At 59.6% G+C, this 16937-nt stretch overlaps 1 protein-coding gene across 5 annotated transcripts; it reads left to right on the top strand.

Moving 5' to 3' along the window:
• Window positions 1-587: 587 nt before the first annotated feature.
• Window positions 588-15685, top strand: RASGRP2 (RAS guanyl releasing protein 2). Of its 5 annotated transcripts, none has more exons than XM_070427419.1 (17): window positions 588-852; window positions 3258-3398; window positions 4030-4132; window positions 4589-4651; window positions 4942-5073; window positions 5800-5950; window positions 6149-6322; window positions 6462-6578; window positions 7847-8128; window positions 8984-9061; window positions 9339-9461; window positions 9689-9804; window positions 13485-13626; window positions 13902-13938; window positions 14259-14435; window positions 15248-15311; window positions 15471-15685. In XM_070427419.1, the coding sequence occupies exons 2-16, from the start codon at window positions 3326-3328 to the stop codon at window positions 15304-15306; spliced, it is 1827 nt and encodes a 608-aa protein (XP_070283520.1). In that variant the 5' UTR covers window positions 588-852; window positions 3258-3325; the 3' UTR covers window positions 15307-15311; window positions 15471-15685. The 5 variants fall into 5 exon arrangements, with proteins under 5 accessions (XP_070283520.1, XP_070283518.1, XP_070283521.1 ...); XM_070427417.1 differs by lacking the exon at window positions 588-852 and adding an exon at window positions 948-1014; XM_070427420.1 differs by lacking the exon at window positions 588-852 and adding an exon at window positions 1467-1535.
• The last annotated feature ends 1252 nt before the right edge of the window (window positions 15686-16937 follow it).

Genomic DNA, 16937 nt, shown 5'->3' with positions numbered 1-16937 from the left:
AGCTGCGCAGTCACCGTGGCTTCCCCCACCCGCCGCAGGTGCGTCCCCTCGGAAGGAGGGGGCGGCCCACGGAGGCAGGGCCTGGGACTCTCCGGCCCCTTTCCCCACGTCACCCTCCACGCCCCGCTTCCCAGTGCTGTGTCCATACTAGGTCAGCGGCCTGCCAGGCTGGCCGGGGGCGGGGCGGGGCGCCCGCCTGGGTGGGGCCCCCCGGGGCTGGGAGTCGGGACTTGGGCTGAGGATGGGGGACTGCGGAGGATCCTCGCAGTTGGGGTGAAATCGGGGAGGGGAGGGACCCGCGAAGGCCGGTGCTGTCTTGTCTCCGCCCTCAGCCCCGCCCCACTGCGGCGTTTTAAGGGTCTCTAAGCCGGTGCTCTGCTTGCACTACAGTCGGGGGAGGTTTGCGTGGGGGAATTCTCAGACTGCCCGCGCTGGGCCAAGCTTGCCCCCACCCCACTGTGGGGGGACAGGAGCAGGAAGGGCCTGCTCCCGGGCCTCACAGGTTGAAGTGTGGGGCGGTCCTGACTCCCCGGCCCTGAGTCAGGGAGGGGCCAGCGTCGGGAGGCAGTTTTGGGGCGGGTGGTTTCACAGTAAGCGTGTTTGAACCCACAGTCCGGAAACGGTTACCGGTTCCCCTAGGCCCCGCTGGTGGGGACCCCAACCGCCTGCGGCTGCCCCTCCCCAGTTCCTCCCTGCCCAGGCCTCCGTCTCCAAGCTGCGGAGAATCCACGCGCAGCTCGCCGCTGCCCCTTCCCATCTGGCACCGTGGGAGCCAGGCTTCCGGGGCCCCAGTCCCGCCTGTGAGAGTTGGAGCTCCCCCCACATCCCCAGACAGCGAGGTCTCGTCTCCAGGTAGCGGCGCTCTCATCCTTCCCTCCCACAGGGCCTCTCCTCCCCAAACGCGCCCATCTTGCTCTAGCCCCTCCCCCGGGCTGTCACCCGGACCCGGTGCCCCGGGCCCCCATCTCCGCCGGGCCCGTGCCCCGCTGCCCGCAGGAGGACGCTCGGCCCCAGGTCGGGGCAGCCCCGTGGGAACGGTTTGTTTCGAAAACAGGAACCGGGCCGGGGGCTGGGCGGGGCGCCCCTTCCCCACCGCAGTCCGCTTCCTGCCCCTCCCGGCTTCCTCTGCCCAACGCCAGGCGGGGCGGGGGGCACAGGGGCGTCCGGGCTGGGGGAGCGCGCCCTTGGTTCAGTACCCCCTCCTGTCCGGCTCTGCCTGACCGCCGCTCTCCCACCCTCGGCGCGGCCGGTGGCGCAGCCCCACGCCCCGACCCCGGGCTCCGGGCGGCGCGGCAGGGGAGGGGTTAAGCTGCCGCAGGGACCGCCGCGTGCGGGCGAGAGGGAGCCCCGGTGGGGGAGGCGCGGCGGCGGTGCGGAGTCCCGCGCAGGGGCGGGGCGGGGCGGGAGGGGAGGGGGCGGCCACGCACGGGGGCGGGGCGGCGGGGAGCGGGGCAGCGGCGCGGAGAGCGGGCGGGAGCCGCAGCCGCAGCGAGGCTGGCGGGCAGAGCGCACGGAGGTGGCGCCTCCCGGGCCGGGTGCGTTCTCCTTGCCCGGGTCCCAAGAGTGAGTGGAGCGTGCGCGGGCGGGGCGCCGCCCTGGGAGGCCTGGGCTCTAGGGCCCCAGGGGCGGCGGGGGGCTGGTGGGTGGGGAGGCTGCCGAGGGTGTCGGGAGGGAGAGCTCAGGCGCCCCGGACCACCCCCGGGAGGGGGCGGCATCGCGGCGCGCTCGGCCCTTCCCAGCCAGGTCTCAGTGGGACCTCCCCCCAGGACACCCCCATTTGACATATGAGAAAATTGAGGCTCCGAGAGGCCAAGTGACTCTCAAGGTCACACAGCAAGGAAGTGGCAGAGTCCGCGGGGATGGCTCTGGGCGGGTCCTAGGAAAAGTCAGCCCGGGAACTCGGTGGAGGAGCCCCCGCCCCCAGCTCGAGGGGATGTGCTCGGGGCGCGGGGCCTCTTCCTGGCACAAAGCTCTGCCCGTGGCCCGCGGGGGCTGCTGGTGGTGGTGAGGGGTGTTAGGGCGTTTGACCCCAGGGCTGGCCTGGACCGCAGGTGCAGAGGTGGTGGTGGAATGGGCGTGTGCGCGCGCCCACGGGGGGGTGTGCATATGTGCAAGAGTGTACATGCGTGTCGGTGCACTGTCCGGCGTGTGTGCACACGTGTGCGGATGTCAGCGCTGCAGTGGCTGAGGAGCCAGCCCCAAGAGTGGGTTTGCATTCTGCGTAGAGGGCTGGGTATGTGTGCCTGAGGGTCGTAGGTGTGCGCTGGGTGTGGGTGCCATTGTGTGTGTGACACGGAGGATGGCAGGCGAAGGCCTGAGGCCCGGGTGTGTGTGAGCTGGGGCGTCTTGCACCCCAACGTGGGTCCCTAGCCTCGGGTATGGATGGGTGTCCCTGATGGGTGCGTACGGAGTTGCTGGGGGTGCCATACAGGCACGCTCCAGCCCCCACGGCAATGGCGCCCCCTTCTGGGCATCCTACTCTGTAGGATGTGTGCGCTCACAGTGCAGCTGTGCAGTGTGGAGCCGGGTCAGCAGCCCGGGCTGGGGAGGAGGGTGGGTGGCGCGCGGAAAGGCTGAGCCGGGACCCCTGGGACCTTCACGGAGGAGGTGGCTGGGAGCGCGTTTCCCAGGCTCAGGCTTCCCGCTGACGCCTCCGGCCGCAGGGCTCCCCCACCCCCGCCCTAGGAATGTTCTCCGCTCCGCTCTCCGCCCCAAGGGCAGGCCCCTGGGGGCCGCTGCAGCCCCACCTCCCCTCCCAGGAGCCCAGAAGGGGGCCCAGCGGGCCGGACGCCTGGGTTCCTACCCCCTCCCATCCCAGAAAGAAATTCCTCCGAGGTCCCCTCAGGCTCTGGGTTCCCAAAATAACCCAGCGGGGGAAGGGAGGCCGAGGGAGGGAAGCGAGGGGGCGCAGAGCTGGGCTGCGGTGGCTGCAGGTGCCTCCGGGGAGAGGGCGCGAGGAACAGAGGGCGTTGGGGGGGACCACCAACAAGCCCCCGGAGTCCCGGCTCGTCCCATCCCCAGGGAGTCCCTCGGCCTCTGGCGGCTCCGAGGGTGGGCCGGAAGTCTCTGGGCCGGCCCGTTTCCCAACTGGTGGGTTGCACCATCCCGGGCCAGACCGTTTAACCCGGGAGTGGCCGCGGCCGACGACTCCGCCCCTGCCCAGCAGGGGGCGTGCCCGCCCCGCCCCGTTCCCGCCCACCGGCCGCTCCCCCGGGCCCGCGCCTCCGCTGACTCCCACTCTGCCTCTCCCGGGACAGGGGTCCAGTCCGAGCCCCGTGGGAGGCTCCCGGAGCGCCTCGTGGCCCAGCCTACCCGCTCGGCGGCCATGGCGGGCACCCTCGACCTGGACAAGGGCTGCACGGTGGAGGAGCTGCTCCGCGGCTGCATCGAAGCCTTCGGTGAGTGGCGCGGGGAGCCCGGCGGGACACTGACTCCGGACCCGCCCCCAGGCCAGGCTCTGGCCCCAACCCCCTCGGCTCCGCATCCTGCACCTTCCTCGTGGAGCGGTCCCCATGCTTCAGAAAGAGAGAGAAAATGTTTCCCTTCCCCAGCATGTCGCGTTGAAGGCAGGGATGCGGGTCCCCAGACTCTTGACACACGGGGTGCATTATCTGCCCCCCCTCCCTGGGAATCCGGAGGAACTCTCTATCTCCGGCCTGGGAGCTGTTTCCGGCTGATGCGGGTGGCTTATCTGGTGAAGGGGTGCCCCTTCCCTCAAGCACTCAGGAAATGACCTCTGGATTCTTGACCCTGGGGAACCCAGGCTCCTTCCGCCCCAGCTGGTTCCCCTCCTGAGGATGGGCCCGACTCAGACACTCCCTCCTCCATCCAGTTCCTTGGTCCCGCCTGTGTCTCTCCCACCCCACCTCCTTTTCTAACCTGCCTCCGGCTCTGGGAATCCTGGGGGAGCAGGAGATTGGGGTTGGGTTGGGTGGAGGGAGAAGATACCCTTCTGGCTGAGGGGTAGGGGTTAGAGAAGGGGCTGCTGGACAAAGAGTCAACCCGCTCCTTTCTGCCCCTCGGAGCTAGATGACTCCGGGAAGGTGCGGGACCCGCAGCTGGTGCGCATGTTCCTCATGATGCACCCCTGGTACATCCCTTCATCCCAGCTGGCGGCCAAGCTGCTCCACATATATCCTTCCTGGCCTCACCCCACAGCCCAGCCCCCTAGCCAGCCACTGACCCCGGTGGCTTCACTCCAGAGGTGGACCCGCCTGCGTCCCAGAGTTCAGGCTTGGCCCAGCCTCCTAAAGGCCCAGGCAGTCCCGACTGCCTCCCCAACCTAGGCCTTGCCTCCCGCTCCCTACAGTCTAGGACCCTTCCCTACTGTCAGCTTGGTCTGCCTCTTGCCTCTGCCAGAAACCAGGCCCAGCTCTCAGTGCCCCCAGAACCTAGCCTCTTCTCTCTCACCCCCCTCCCCTGCTCAGCGCCCATCTCTCCCTGCAGCCTCTGTCCAGAGCCTCAGCCTGGGCCTGCCCCACCCCTGCTCCAGGTCCTTCCCCCAGCATTTCTCCTGGAACCAGGCCCCGTCCCCTGCCTCCCTTTCTAGATGTAGGCTGCACTCTGGTTTTCCTTAACTTTCTGTCACCTACCAACAATCCCGGAAGGACAACTCCAGCTCCATGCAGGTGAAAACATGTCATCTGGTCAGGTGAGTCCTCCCGCCTGGGGCACCTTCCCTTCCTCCCCTGCCCCAGGCCGGGGCCTGACGCAGTTGGTCATGCGGGTTTGCCCCTGGCTCTGTCCATGGTGGGCGTGCTGCCACAGGCCTGCCCGTTCTGGTCCTGGCCTAGGTTTTCTCATCTGTTCAAAAGGGGTGGGGAAAGACAGAGCCAGAACAGGGGGACCATGGTCTGAAGCTCTTTCCCCCTTTTGTGGGAGTTACAACGCCAGGGGCGGGTGGGGGAGGGGCCACCTTGGGTGACGCCCACTCTCCTGCAGGTACTGGATCTCAGCATTCCCAGCAGAGTTTGACTTGAACCATGAGCTCGCTGAGCAGATCAAGGAGTTGAAGGCTCTGCTGGACCAAGAAGGGAACCGCAGGCATAGCAGCCTCATCGACATCGAGAGCGTGTGCGTGGGGGGAGCCTGGGGGCAGGGCAGGCGTTCGGCACCCTACACTGTCTGTGCTTAATAAATGTTTGTTAAATTGAATGAGCGAGGGTCATGTCCCTCTCTTGCTTAAAAGCCTTCTGTGGTTCTCTGTCGCCTTCAAAATGTCTTGGCTGGGGATTAGGGCCTCTCATGGCATCTGCCTCACCTTCCACAGCCCTGCGCGCATCCCACGCACCTCATCCTGCAGTCACACGGGTCCACTCACCGTTCTCCAGCCCTGTATCCTCTCCCATCACCACGCTCTGCTCATACTGCTCCCCTTGCATCTCTGTGTTATCACACGCAGCTCCGGCGTGGAGTGTCTGTGGGCTCGGGGGGCCCAGGCTTTTCCGGGGCAGGACGTGCTGCTCCCTCCTCTGCTCCCCCGTGGCACTTTGTGCAAAGACCTGTACACACGCCACGCTGTTTCGTGATTGTTTGTTTCTGTGTCCGTCTCCCTCAGTAGCCTGTGAGCTCCTCGGGGGCAGGGACCATGTCTTGCTCATCTCTGACCCCCAGCATCTAGCACAGTGCCTGGCACAGAGTACGTCTTCCATCATTGCGTGTGGAGTGCATGATGAGGGGGCGACTGCAGGAGTTCTGGGACAGGGGACAGTGTGGAGGTCCTCCGTCGGCCTGAGTGGCATGTGTTTGCATGAGTGGGGGGCATCTCCGGCAAAGGGCTCACTGCCCTTGCCCCCCCAGCCCCACCTACAAGTGGCAGCGGCAGGTGACTCAGCGGAACCCAGTGGGACAGAAAAAGCGCAAGATGTCCCTGTTGTTTGACCACCTGGAGCCCATGGAGCTGGCGGAGCATCTCACCTACCTGGAGTACCGCTCCTTCTGCAAGATCCTGGTGTGGCCCGAGGGCCTTCGGTCAGGGGTGGGGTGCAGGCTGGGGCTGGGGTCCCAGAAGGGCAGCATCCTTGGGGTGGGTGGCATCACGGGGTGGGCGGCTGGTTTCAGTATAACCACCACAGGGCACCTGGAGGGGAGGAGCGGCTGTGGGTGAAGGGAGGGGCTCCCCAGGCACTGAGGCTGCTCCCGCCCCCAGTTCCAGGACTATCACAGTTTTGTGACTCACGGCTGCACCGTGGACAACCCTGTGCTGGAGCGATTCATCTCCCTTTTCAACAGTGTCTCGCAGTGGGTCCAGCTCATGATCCTCAGCAAGCCCACCGCCCCCCAGCGGGCCCTGGTCATCACACACTTCGTCCACGTGGCAGAGGTCCTGTCCCTCCCCTGCTCCCTCCCTGCCTCCCCAACTGCCAGGACCCCACGGCCTCCTCTCCAGAAAAGCTGGGCCAAATTCTGGACCCATTCAGTGATGCCCCTCCCCTTCCTCTCCCCACCACTTTGTCCCCCAGAAGCTGCTACAGCTGCAGAACTTCAACACGCTGATGGCGGTGGTTGGGGGCCTGAGCCACAGCTCCATCTCTCGCCTCAAGGAGACCCACAGCCACGTTAGCCCCGAGACCATCAAGGTGCCTGGGGCTGGGGGGTCAGGGGAGAAGCCTTGTCAAGCCCTGGGCTCCGCCTGCCTTCCCGGGTCTGGCTCCCCTGGGAACTCAGCAGCGGGTGCTGGGCACTCCCGCCCTCATTTGACAGATGGGGAAACTGAGGCTTGGAGGGATCCAATGCTTTTGCCATGTTACACAATGAAAGTGGCAGCGCGGGGGCAGGCCTGCCTGACTCCAAAGCTGGTATTTTCTCCTCCTTTTGTCTTGCTTAGCATGTTGGGTGACATACATACAGAAAAGTATATAAACATATGTACAGTGACAAGAAAGGTGAGAAAGAAAACACCCAGGGACACCACCCAGGTCAAGAGCTAGAACATCGACAGCCCCCGAAGCCCCCAGCGCCTTGGAGCATAACCCCCTCCCCAGCAGAGTGACCAATGTCCTGCCTGGCGCAAGGATGACCCTGCTTTTCCTTATGGCTTTACCACTCAGGCTTGCGCCCCAAAACAACGTGGGTTTTGTGTTGCCTGTTTGTGAACTTTCTATAAGTGGGATTATGCTGTTTATGTTACTTTATATCTTCTTTCATTCTTGCATTCTGTTATGTGGAACACCCGTTCATTCATTTTCATCACTACGTAATGTTTTTTTAAAATATATTTTTATTGATTTTTTACAGAGAGGAAGGGAGAGGGATAGAGAGTTAGAAACATCGATGAGAGAGAAACATCGATCAGCTGCCTCCTGCACACTCCCCACTGGGGATGTGCCCGCAACCAAGGTACATGCCCTTGACCGGAACCGAACCTGGGACCCTTGAGTCCACAGGCCGAAGCTCTATCCGCTGAGTTAACTGGTTAGGGCGCTACATAATGTTTTACTGTAAGCCCACTCCAATGTATGAGCTACTCTGCAGTTGAACATTTGGGGTTTTCCCCACTCGGACTGTTAGAACGACACACCCAAGAACATGGTTCCAATTATTCCTGCGCTGCTTTGCCTCCCTCAGCCTCAGTTTCTTCTCCTGTTAAACGTTGATAACCCGTGGCCAGGCCTGGTGTACAGGTGTGGGACTTGGGAGTGGGCGTTCCCTTGAACTCATGACCTATTAACTCGGACCCTCAGGGGCGAAGGGAGCCAGTGCTGGGGGACAGGGAGGGGGGTTTTGCCTTTTCACCCATCCCTGACTCAGATCCTCAGCCTCTCCCACATTTCTAGGGCTGGGTGGGGGGTGATGTTGAGCCAGTGATGGGTGTATGTGTGTGTGACCTTCCGCCCTTTGCCCCCAGCTCTGGGAAGGTCTGACGGAACTGGTGACGGCCACCAGCAACTACGGCAACTACCGGCGGCGGCTGGCAGCCTGCGTGGGCTTCCGCTTCCCCATCCTGGGCGTGCACCTCAAGGACCTGGTGGCCCTGCAGCTGGCACTGCCTGACTGGCTGGACCCTGCCCGGACCCGACTTAATGGGGCCAAGATGAAGCAGCTGTTCAGCATCTTGGAGGAGCTGGCCATGGTGACCAGCCTCCAGCCACCAGTGCAGGCCAACCCTGACCTGCTGAGCCTGCTCACGGTGAGGGCAGGCGCCAGGCTGACAACCACGGCGGGCCCTGGGTTCCCACATGGCTGCAGGCCTGGCCGGGGGCCCTTGGTTTGGAGCAAGGGACTGAGATCCAGCCTGGGCTCTGGGCTTGGAGTGAATTCTGAGATGGGCTCCAGGCTCCAGGCAGGACTGTGGACTGAGGTCTGCTCTCAAGGTTGGCGTGAGGGTCCTGGGTTGAGTTACCAGCAGTTCTGGGCTTGACCTTGGACCCGGTTTTGAGATCTAGGGTGGGAGCTGGGTTCTAATCTAGGTCTGAGCCAGGTTCTAGGCATTGGGCTGGGGCTTAGGTTTTCGGTTTAGAGGGATTATTAGCTACCCCCAGGCTCTGGACTGGAGTCTGAGCTGGATTGGATTCTGAATGCTGGGCTGGGTTCTAGGTTTGGGGTGAATTTGAAGTCTTGGCTGGGTTCTGACCTGGATTATTTTTTAAAAATTTTATTTTATTAACAGAGAGGGAAAGAGAGAGAGAGAGAGAGAGAGAGAGAGAGAGAGAGAGAGAAACATCAACACGAGAGAAGCATTTATCAGTTGCCTCCCATATGATGCGCCAACCCACTGAGCAACATGGCCAGGACCTGACCTGGCTTCTGGCTGAGGCCTTGACGGTGCACTTTGCTCGAGGTTTAGGGGGAGCTTGGCCTGTGGTCTGTGTGCTGGGCTGGCATGTGGCTGCTGGGGTGTGCTCTCAGCTGGCCTTGTCCTGAGCCTGTCTTCTGGCCTGGGCTCGGGCTGAGCTGCAGTCTCTGCTGGACCTGTGACCTGGGCTCCAGGCAGTGGGCTCCTGAGAGCAGCTGGGCCTGTGGCTGACACACCTGTGTGTTGCAGGTGTCGCTGGATCAGTATCAGACGGAGGACGAGCTCTACCAGCTGTCCCTGCAGCGGGAGCCGCGCTGCAAGTCCTCGGTGAGAAGGGGACTCTCCTTCTCCACTAGCTCCCCCTCCCCGCCCCCGCAGTCCAGGATGTGAGGGCCTTTATTTGGTGGGGAGTTTTCCCAGTGGGAGGGGTTAGGTGGGTGTGGGTGGTCCCAGGGCAGGCTCAAACTGAGGCTCAAACTTAGCAGCTGCTGCACCCCTCCTGCCTGTTGTGCAGGCTCCCTTACTCCTGGCTTCTCCTCTCCGCTCCCCTGGGCTCTGGGCTCCCCCACCTCTGGCTCTCGCTCAGGCCTGACCATTCCCACAGCCAACCAGCCCCACCAGCTGCACCCCGCCACCCCAGGCCCCTGTGCTGGAGGAATGGACCTCAGCGGCCAAACCCAAGCTGGACCAGGCGCTGGTGGTGGAGCACATCGAGAAGATGGTGGAGGTGAGACCCTGCGGCAGGCTCTGAAGCCTTAGGACGCTGGTTTTGCCAAGTTCAAGGGCCAGCACTCGCTCTCCAGAAGGCATGGGCTATGGGAGAGGGAGGTGGGGTGGGGGGGAGATGGACAGCTGCCCACATCTGGACACCCTTTCACACGGACTGAGAGCGCAGGCAGGATGAGCTGATGCTGCTTTTTTCTCCTGTCCTCTGCGTCCCTCTGTGTCCCCAAGTCTGTGTTCCGGAACTTTGACGTCGACGGGGATGGCCACATCTCTCAGGAAGAGTTCCAGATCATCCGTGGGAACTTCCCTTACCTCAGCGCCTTTGGGGACCTCGACCAGAACCAGTGAGGAGGGCTGGGGGCTGGGGAGGGGGAAGGCAAGCTCACTTCCCCTTGGGGTTCAGTTTCCTTCCGTGCACCGTCAGGCCATTGGACCAGACGCTCTTGGCAGAGAAAGCTACCCCTGTGGGAAGGAACTCTTACGTGGGGTCACAGGGCTCCTGAAAGCAGCCAGGCCTGTGGCTCACCCATCCCGACAGATGGGGGCTCCACCGGCATCTTACAAAGACGGTGGCCTGGGGACTGCTTCTCACCAATGCCGTTTCATTTGCCGGGGGGGGGGGGGGGGGGGGGCTCCCAGCTGGCACACAGTGTGGGCAAGTGGAGTCCCTGGGTAGCCTGTTTTAATGAATAGATAAGAAAGGCCTGTAATTAGCACCCACTTGCTTATCAACAATTCACAAGCTGACAATTTGGACAAACAGCTGGTTGTCTGAGGTAGGTTAAATGTGCCCCCTGCAATCATAATCATATCTGTTTTGCTGAACAGATAAAATTCCAATCAAAATTTACAGGTCAAGATATTTTTAAATGTTGATCCGTATTTAAAAACCTGTTTTTTTCCATAGTGCAACAATCCCTGGTTTAAAAAAATCAGGTGGTAAAATAGATTTGTAATAAACAAAGTGTGCAAAGTAAGAAGTGAAAAGTTGCCTTCCTCCTTTCCTAGCTGAAGAGGTTATTATCATAACTTCCTAGTGAGCCCCTTGGCGGGGTTCCTGGTTTGGCAATACGCGTCTCCTTCCAGTCTTTTTTTCTTTTCTTTCATGCATGTGCAAATTGACAGATTTTGTTTGCCTGTGTTTGTGTCACGGACAAACAGAATTATAGCATAAATCCAGCTCTGCTCATAGTGTTTGTTGGAACTGTTTTGTTTCTCCACCCAGAGTTGAGACAGAGTTCCATGTTATCTCCCTGGGGGGGGTAGGGGGGAAGTTCAGGTCACACTTTCAGTGGAATGCAGCCCTCAGAGACCTTTGAGGCCCAGCTTCAAGCTGGAGTCTCAGCCTTAGCTCCCCACCACCTGCCAGCCCCTGGCCTTGGGCCTCCCCTGGTTGGGTATCAAAACCCAGCACCTGGCCCTGGCTGGTTGCCAGCTAGATCCCCAGTAGGGGGTGTGCAGGAGGCAGCTGATTGATGTTTCTCTCCCTCTCCCTTCCTCTCTCTCTCAAATCAATACAAATATATTTAAACATACACACACACACACACACCACCACCACCACCACCACCAACAGCACAATAGCACAACAGCAGCAACAGCAGCAACAGCAGCAACAGCAATCACAATAAAACCAGCAACCCAGTGTCAGGTCCCAACTCACTGCCTCAGCTTGACGCTCCCTCTTTGGTTCTGGAACTTGGGGGTTTCCATTATTTTTCTTTCAAACTCACTATGCATTTAAAGCTATTTTTTTATATTTCACCAGCACCTAGATCAGCGCTTCTCAACCTGTGGGTCGCGACCCCTTTGGCGGTCGAACGACCCTTTCACAGGGGTCACCTAAGACCATCCTGCATATCAGATATTTACATGACGATTCATAACAGTAGCAATATGACAGTTATGAAATAGCAACGAAAATAATTTTATGGTTGGCTCCCAACATGGGAAACTGTATTTAGAGGGCCAGAAGGTTGAGGACCACTGACCTAGATGTTTGTAGCAGTAAGGTTTTCAGGTGTTTTTTTAGTCACTACCTTGGCAGAACCGCATGCCATGCTTTTTTTGCTTTAGTTTTCCACTTAAACCTTTATCGTGGACATGTCTTCATGCCGATTCATGCGGGACCACGTCATTCTTTAGAGCAGCGTCAGAGTAATCCCTTACCTCGCCATCCTTCCGCGGATGGATGTGTAGGTTGTGCCCAGTGTCCGCTACTAATATAGGCCGGGCTGCTGTGGACATCTTCTCGGCCAGGCACTCAGGCCACTGTTTCTGTAGGAGAAATTCCTAGAAGTGGGATAATTGAATCAAAAGATATGCACATTCTAAATTAGGAGAGAGACTGCCAAAGTGACCTCAGGCAGGGTGGTGCCAGCTTTCGCCCTCGGCAGCAGCGAACGGGTGCCCATTTCCCAGCTTCCCTGCCAGCAGCGGAATCTATAATAAGCTTTACAGTTTTGCCAGTTTAATTGGCAAAGGGTGTCTTGGTTAAATCCGTGTCTCTACAATACTAGTGGGGGTAGGATGTCTTTTCATATGTTTATTGGCCACTTATATTTCTTCTGCTAATTGCCTGTTCATAGTCTTTGTCCATGATTCCACTGGGTTTGTTGGTCTTTTTCCTCATTGATTTTTAGAATCTCTGTTAATGGATATTAACCCTTTGCTGTTGAATGTGTTTGCAAATATTTTCCTCCAGTCTGTCATTTGTGTTGTCTTTTCCCGTATAAAAATTTTTAAAAATTTTGTGTGTTCAGTATGTCCGTCTTTTTCTTTGTAGCTTCCTAGATTTGTGTTGTGTGTAGAAAGGCCCTCACCCCCTCAAGATTACAAAATGATTCTCTTAAACCTTTTCAGGTTCTTTGATAATTTTTATTATTTTACATTAGCGCTCTCAGTTCAGTGGGAATTTTGTTTCCATGCACAGTATGAGGCAGGAATCCAGGCGTCTGTTTTTCCCTAACCGGCCAGTTGTTCCACTGCCCCTGAACTTGAAGGACCACCCGGACCCCACCATGGAGCCCAGATCCCATGGGTGGAGGTTTGCAGCAAGGATCAGCCATCAGCAGACACAGCTCCGGGTAGCCCGGGGCCCAGTGACTACCCAGACACTGTCCTAAATGCTTCATGTGCGCTATCTCAATCCTCACCCCCCCCCTCCTGCCCCCAGAGGTGCAGGGACGATCATTATCCTCATTTAGAGAAGAGGAAACTGAGGCACAGAGGCACAGAGGTCGCATAGCCAGGAAGTAGTGCAGCCAGATGGGAGTGGAGGTCTGTGGATCTGCAGAGTGCATCTCACTCTTTCCTAATCCCTGAGAAAGGGGTTCTGCGGGCAGCCCTGGAGAAGGGGGAGCACTGGCCACAGGGGTCTTTCCCGCAGGGTTATGGGCGCTCCTGGCCCCAGAACTCCCCAGAGACCTCTTTTTAAAAAAAAAAAAAATTTTATTTTTTTTTACAGAGAGGAAGGGAGAGTTAGAAACATTGATGAGCGAGAAACATTAATCAACTGCCTCCTGCACGCCCCCTACTGGGGATGTGCCCGCAGCCAAGGTACATGCCCTTGACCGGAATCGAACCTGGGACCCCTGAGTTCACAGGCCGATGCTCTATCCACTGAGCCAAACCGGTTAGGGCCCCAGAGACCTCTTTAATCCGCGGGGCTCTGAGCTGGTGCTTGTCAGAGCTCAGGCTGGGAAGCAGGGGCTGATGACCGGGGAGAGAGCACAGCCCTCGGCGTTTGCACACCGGCTCTGTGAAGTGGGCAGGGCAGGACGACAATCCCCGTTTTCTGGGGGGGGGGGGTGGGGGGGGTGTCCCAGAAGTGACAGGCCCGAGACCACACAGCTGGTTAGTAGCAGCCGCTACAACTGCCTGACGCCAGCCCAGTGTTCTTTCTCTTCCCTGCACCAGGGCTCCAAACCAGGAGTTTGGTGGGACCTGGTGTTTGGGAGGGGTTTTCCCAGTGGGTGGGTGGTCTGGGGCGGGCTCCAACGGAGGTGCTCCCCTCCCCCGACAGGGATGGCTGCATCAGCCGCGAGGAGATGATCTCCTACTTCCTCCGCTCCAGCTCCGTGCTGGGCGGCCGCATGGGCTTCGTGCACAACTTCCAAGAGAGCAACTCCTTGCGCCCCGTTGCCTGCCGCCACTGCAAGGCCCTGGTGAGCCCCCGCCCAAGCCACACCCGCCAGCCCCGCCATCACCCACCCATGCCCCGCCCTGTTCTCCCTTCTGGCCCCGCCCCTGCCAGAGCCCTCTCAGCTCCCAGCCCGGGCCAGCCAGCCTCCTTCATGTCCCCTGCCTCTCCTCTTGCTATTCTGCATCTAACCCCTAAGGGCCCAGGGAGGGTCAGGCCCAGGCCCTGCCCTTGAGAAGGAAGAAGTAGAGTCGTCACCAAATACCTCCCCCCCAGCACGGCCCTTCTCCTCTGTTTCAGATCCTGGGCATCTACAAGCAGGGCCTCAAATGCCGAGGTGAGATGGCATGGCGGGGCTACTGGGCTGATTTTTGGGGGAAGAGTTGCTCTCTGCGTGGGGACTCTTATTTTGGTGGGGCAACAGCAACGGAGTGAAGTCCCTTGGAGCCAGGGAGGTGATGATTATATGTGAAGGGTTTTTAGGGAGGGCAGAGAATGGCAAGTAGGGTCAGGAGAGCGCATTGGAAGGAGACTTTTGTTTTGGTGGGGCAGCTGCTCAGGAGCAAAGGAACCTGGGGAGAGGTGCAGGCCTAGAGAATGGGAGGGAGGGTGTTCTGACCAATGGCCCCGGCTGGGCTCCCCATCTGCCTCCCCCAGCCTGTGGTGTGAACTGCCACAAGCAGTGCAAGGATCGCCTGTCGGTGGAGTGCCGGCGCCGGGCCCAGAGCATGAGTCTGGAGGGGTGTGCATCCTCCCCCTCACCCACACACACCCACCATCGCACCTTCAGCTTCTCCCTGCCCCGCCCGGGCCGGCGCGGCTCCCGGCCTCCAGGTAAGACGCGGTCTCGGGCCCAAGATGGAAACCATTTCAGAGTTGGTATAATTCTCTTATTTTGGCAGGGTGATGGAGAGGGTTGGACTGGTAAGGGTGCCAGAAGGGAGCCAAGGAACCCTTGACCCTCTGAGGCTGAGGAGGAGAGAGACTTTAATATATAAAGAAGAGTAAAAATGAAAGAGGCTTCAAGATTCTAGTCACACTCTTATTTTGTTAGGGGGATTGACAATGGGTTGGAGAGGGAGTTATGTGAGCCATTTACCTGCATTTTCTTGTTTGGCTGCTCGGGACGCATTTTGAGAATTCGAAGCCCCTTACCCCGAAAATCACCTGCAGCTCTCTGGGGCGGGGGGGGGGGGGGTGGGAGGGGGGGGCCTCTGGTGGCTTTAGGTCAGTTTGCTGCATGATAATTCCTCAAATGATTATTTTGCCGAGAGCAGTCTGAACAACTGTGTTAAACTGGGGTCTAAGGCCGTTGACCACCACCTTTCAGATCGGCATAAGTCCTCAAACATAGAAAAGATAAAACCATTTGCACAGAACCCTCCAGAAGTGCTGGTGTCTAGAATGTGCAACACACAAAATTGGCATTTAAGCAAACTGCACTGACAGATCTGCGGCTGCGAAAAAGTTCGGCGAAGTGAAAACTTAGAAGAGCCTCAAAAATTGGGCCGTTTGGTCATTCAGTGAATTGGTTTTTGGTGGATGGGTCTGCTTCCGGGATGGGCTGGGTGCCTCCTGTGAGTGGGGGAAGGGCTGCTGCAGGCACTGGGACCCAGGAGTAGACCCCACCCCCCACCTCCCTGCAGAGATCCGAGAAGAGGAGGTGCAGACGGTGGAGGACGGAGTGTTTGACATCCACTTGTAATGATGGTGAGTCCTCCCACAGCTTTGGCCAGAGCCTCCACACTGGGGGCTGGGGGTGGGGGGTGGGGTCAGGAAAAGGGCGCTCTGTCCAAATGGCCTGGGCCAGGGGGACCCCTACTTTTGGGGGAAGGCTCTTCCTCACCACTCCTGTTTTTCTCTTCCCAGCTGTGACTGGATCCAGCACTCATGTCTGCCTTGGAGCAAAGACCTGGAGCAGAGCAGGGGGCCGGGTGCTGGGGCAGCAGGCTGGGGCTGGGGGGTGGGGCATGGGGGTGGCATGTGGCTGAGGGCAGGGCCAGGGCTGGTGTCCCTAAGGTTGTACAGACTCTTGTGAATATTTGTATTTTCCAGGAATAAAAAGGCCCGTGTCATGAACCTACCATCAGAGCCAGGACTCCTGGAGGGGGGCGGGACTAGAATGTGGGAGTAGTCACTCTGGAGTCACAGAATCTTGGGAGATCTGAGGTCTCTGTGTCTGGAATCTTGGGGGGACTAGAATCCTGGGGGGTAGAACCTTAGGACCCAGAAAACCTTGGAACGTAAGCATCTTGGAGAGGCTCTGAAATCTCGAGGAGTCCAGAATCTCGGGAGCCTAAAACTAGAAACTAGCGCTTCTTTGCACCCAGACTTGCTGGGCCAGTGGTTTGGGGTGACCATAGCCTTCAGCACACAGTCCAAATTCCCTTGCTTGACAGGTGGCCTTTCAGCTCCTGTTTGAATTCTTCCAGCCATGGGGAGCTCATTGCAGAGAATCCTGGGAGGGGAAGGGCTGCCCTGAGTGCCAGCTGAGGGGGAGGGGGGGGCTGGGCAGCTTTCCTGCCTGCGGGAAGGGGGGCTGCACTTGGGCTTGCAGCCTGCAGGCCTGGTGCTGCTGCCAGCCGGAAGGACAGTGACTTCCAGAGGAAATGCATATTGATCCTGCTCTCAGCCGCCTGTGGCCTCTCCCAACCCAGCTCCTCCCTCCTGAGGTTGCAGCACAGAGGTTTTGGGGGGTCAGTGCTACCCAAGGAAGGCCAAGGCCGGTTCTAAGGCTGGTCTAGGTCAGGAGGGTGAACGGGGGTCTTCTAAAGGGTTTGAAACTGGGCCAGGCTGCCCCTGGGGTCAGGGTTGTCCAGACAGCAGCCCTGGGAGTGGGAGCTACTTCCCAACCCCCCCAAGCTGGGTGTGCCCTACAGCGGCTGTGGGGAGTCCTGGGGGTGGAGGCCTAAGCACCTGAATCCCACCTGCAAAGCTCAATATCTGTGGACCTGGCGGTGGCCTCAGCCCCCTCCCCGGGGTTCCCTGACCCCATGCCCATCTTCCCCTTTGAGACCCACTCCCCCTGGCCTACTCCTCAGTGGGGTCTCCTTCTCCCACCCTGTTACTTTTCAGGCCCATGTGGGCCCCCAAGCCTTGTCCTCCATTGGGTCCCCCGCTCTGTCCCTCCTTCCATCCTCAGCCCCCTCCCGCCCTTCCCCCTCTGAGGCTGTAATATCCGTTTCACGATTTGGGGGCTGAGTTGCTATAACAACAGACGGTGATTGTGTTGTGAAGAGCAGCTCTCTCCAGAGCTGCCCGCCTCCCGCGCTGCCTCCATCCCTGCAGCCTGTGGCCTCCCCTCCCCACTGCCCCCAGCCCCAGCCTGGCCTCTTC

Source organism: Myotis yumanensis, unplaced genomic scaffold, assembly GCF_028538775.1.
Source record: "Myotis yumanensis isolate MYYU_CA2020_CCGP unplaced genomic scaffold, mMyoYum1.0.hap1 SCAF_10, whole genome shotgun sequence".
Classification (NCBI taxonomy): Eukaryota; Metazoa; Chordata; class Mammalia; order Chiroptera; family Vespertilionidae; genus Myotis; species Myotis yumanensis.
This window is presented reverse-complemented; position numbering and strand designations above follow the sequence as displayed.

What these genes read in the sequence shown, in the direction of transcription:
- RASGRP2 (XM_070427419.1), top strand. Translation starts at nt 3,326, where the DNA reads ATGGCGGGCACCCTCGACCTGGACAAGGGCTGCACGGTGGAGGAGCTG. An exon ending in ACTTCGTCCACGTGGCAGAG is followed by an intron (nt 6,323 to 6,461) that starts GTCCTGTCCCTC and finishes TTTGTCCCCCAG; the next exon opens with AAGCTGCTACAGCTGCAGAA. An exon ending in TTAGCCCCGAGACCATCAAG is followed by an intron (nt 6,579 to 7,846) that starts GTGCCTGGGGCT and finishes CTTTGCCCCCAG; the next exon opens with CTCTGGGAAGGTCTGACGGA.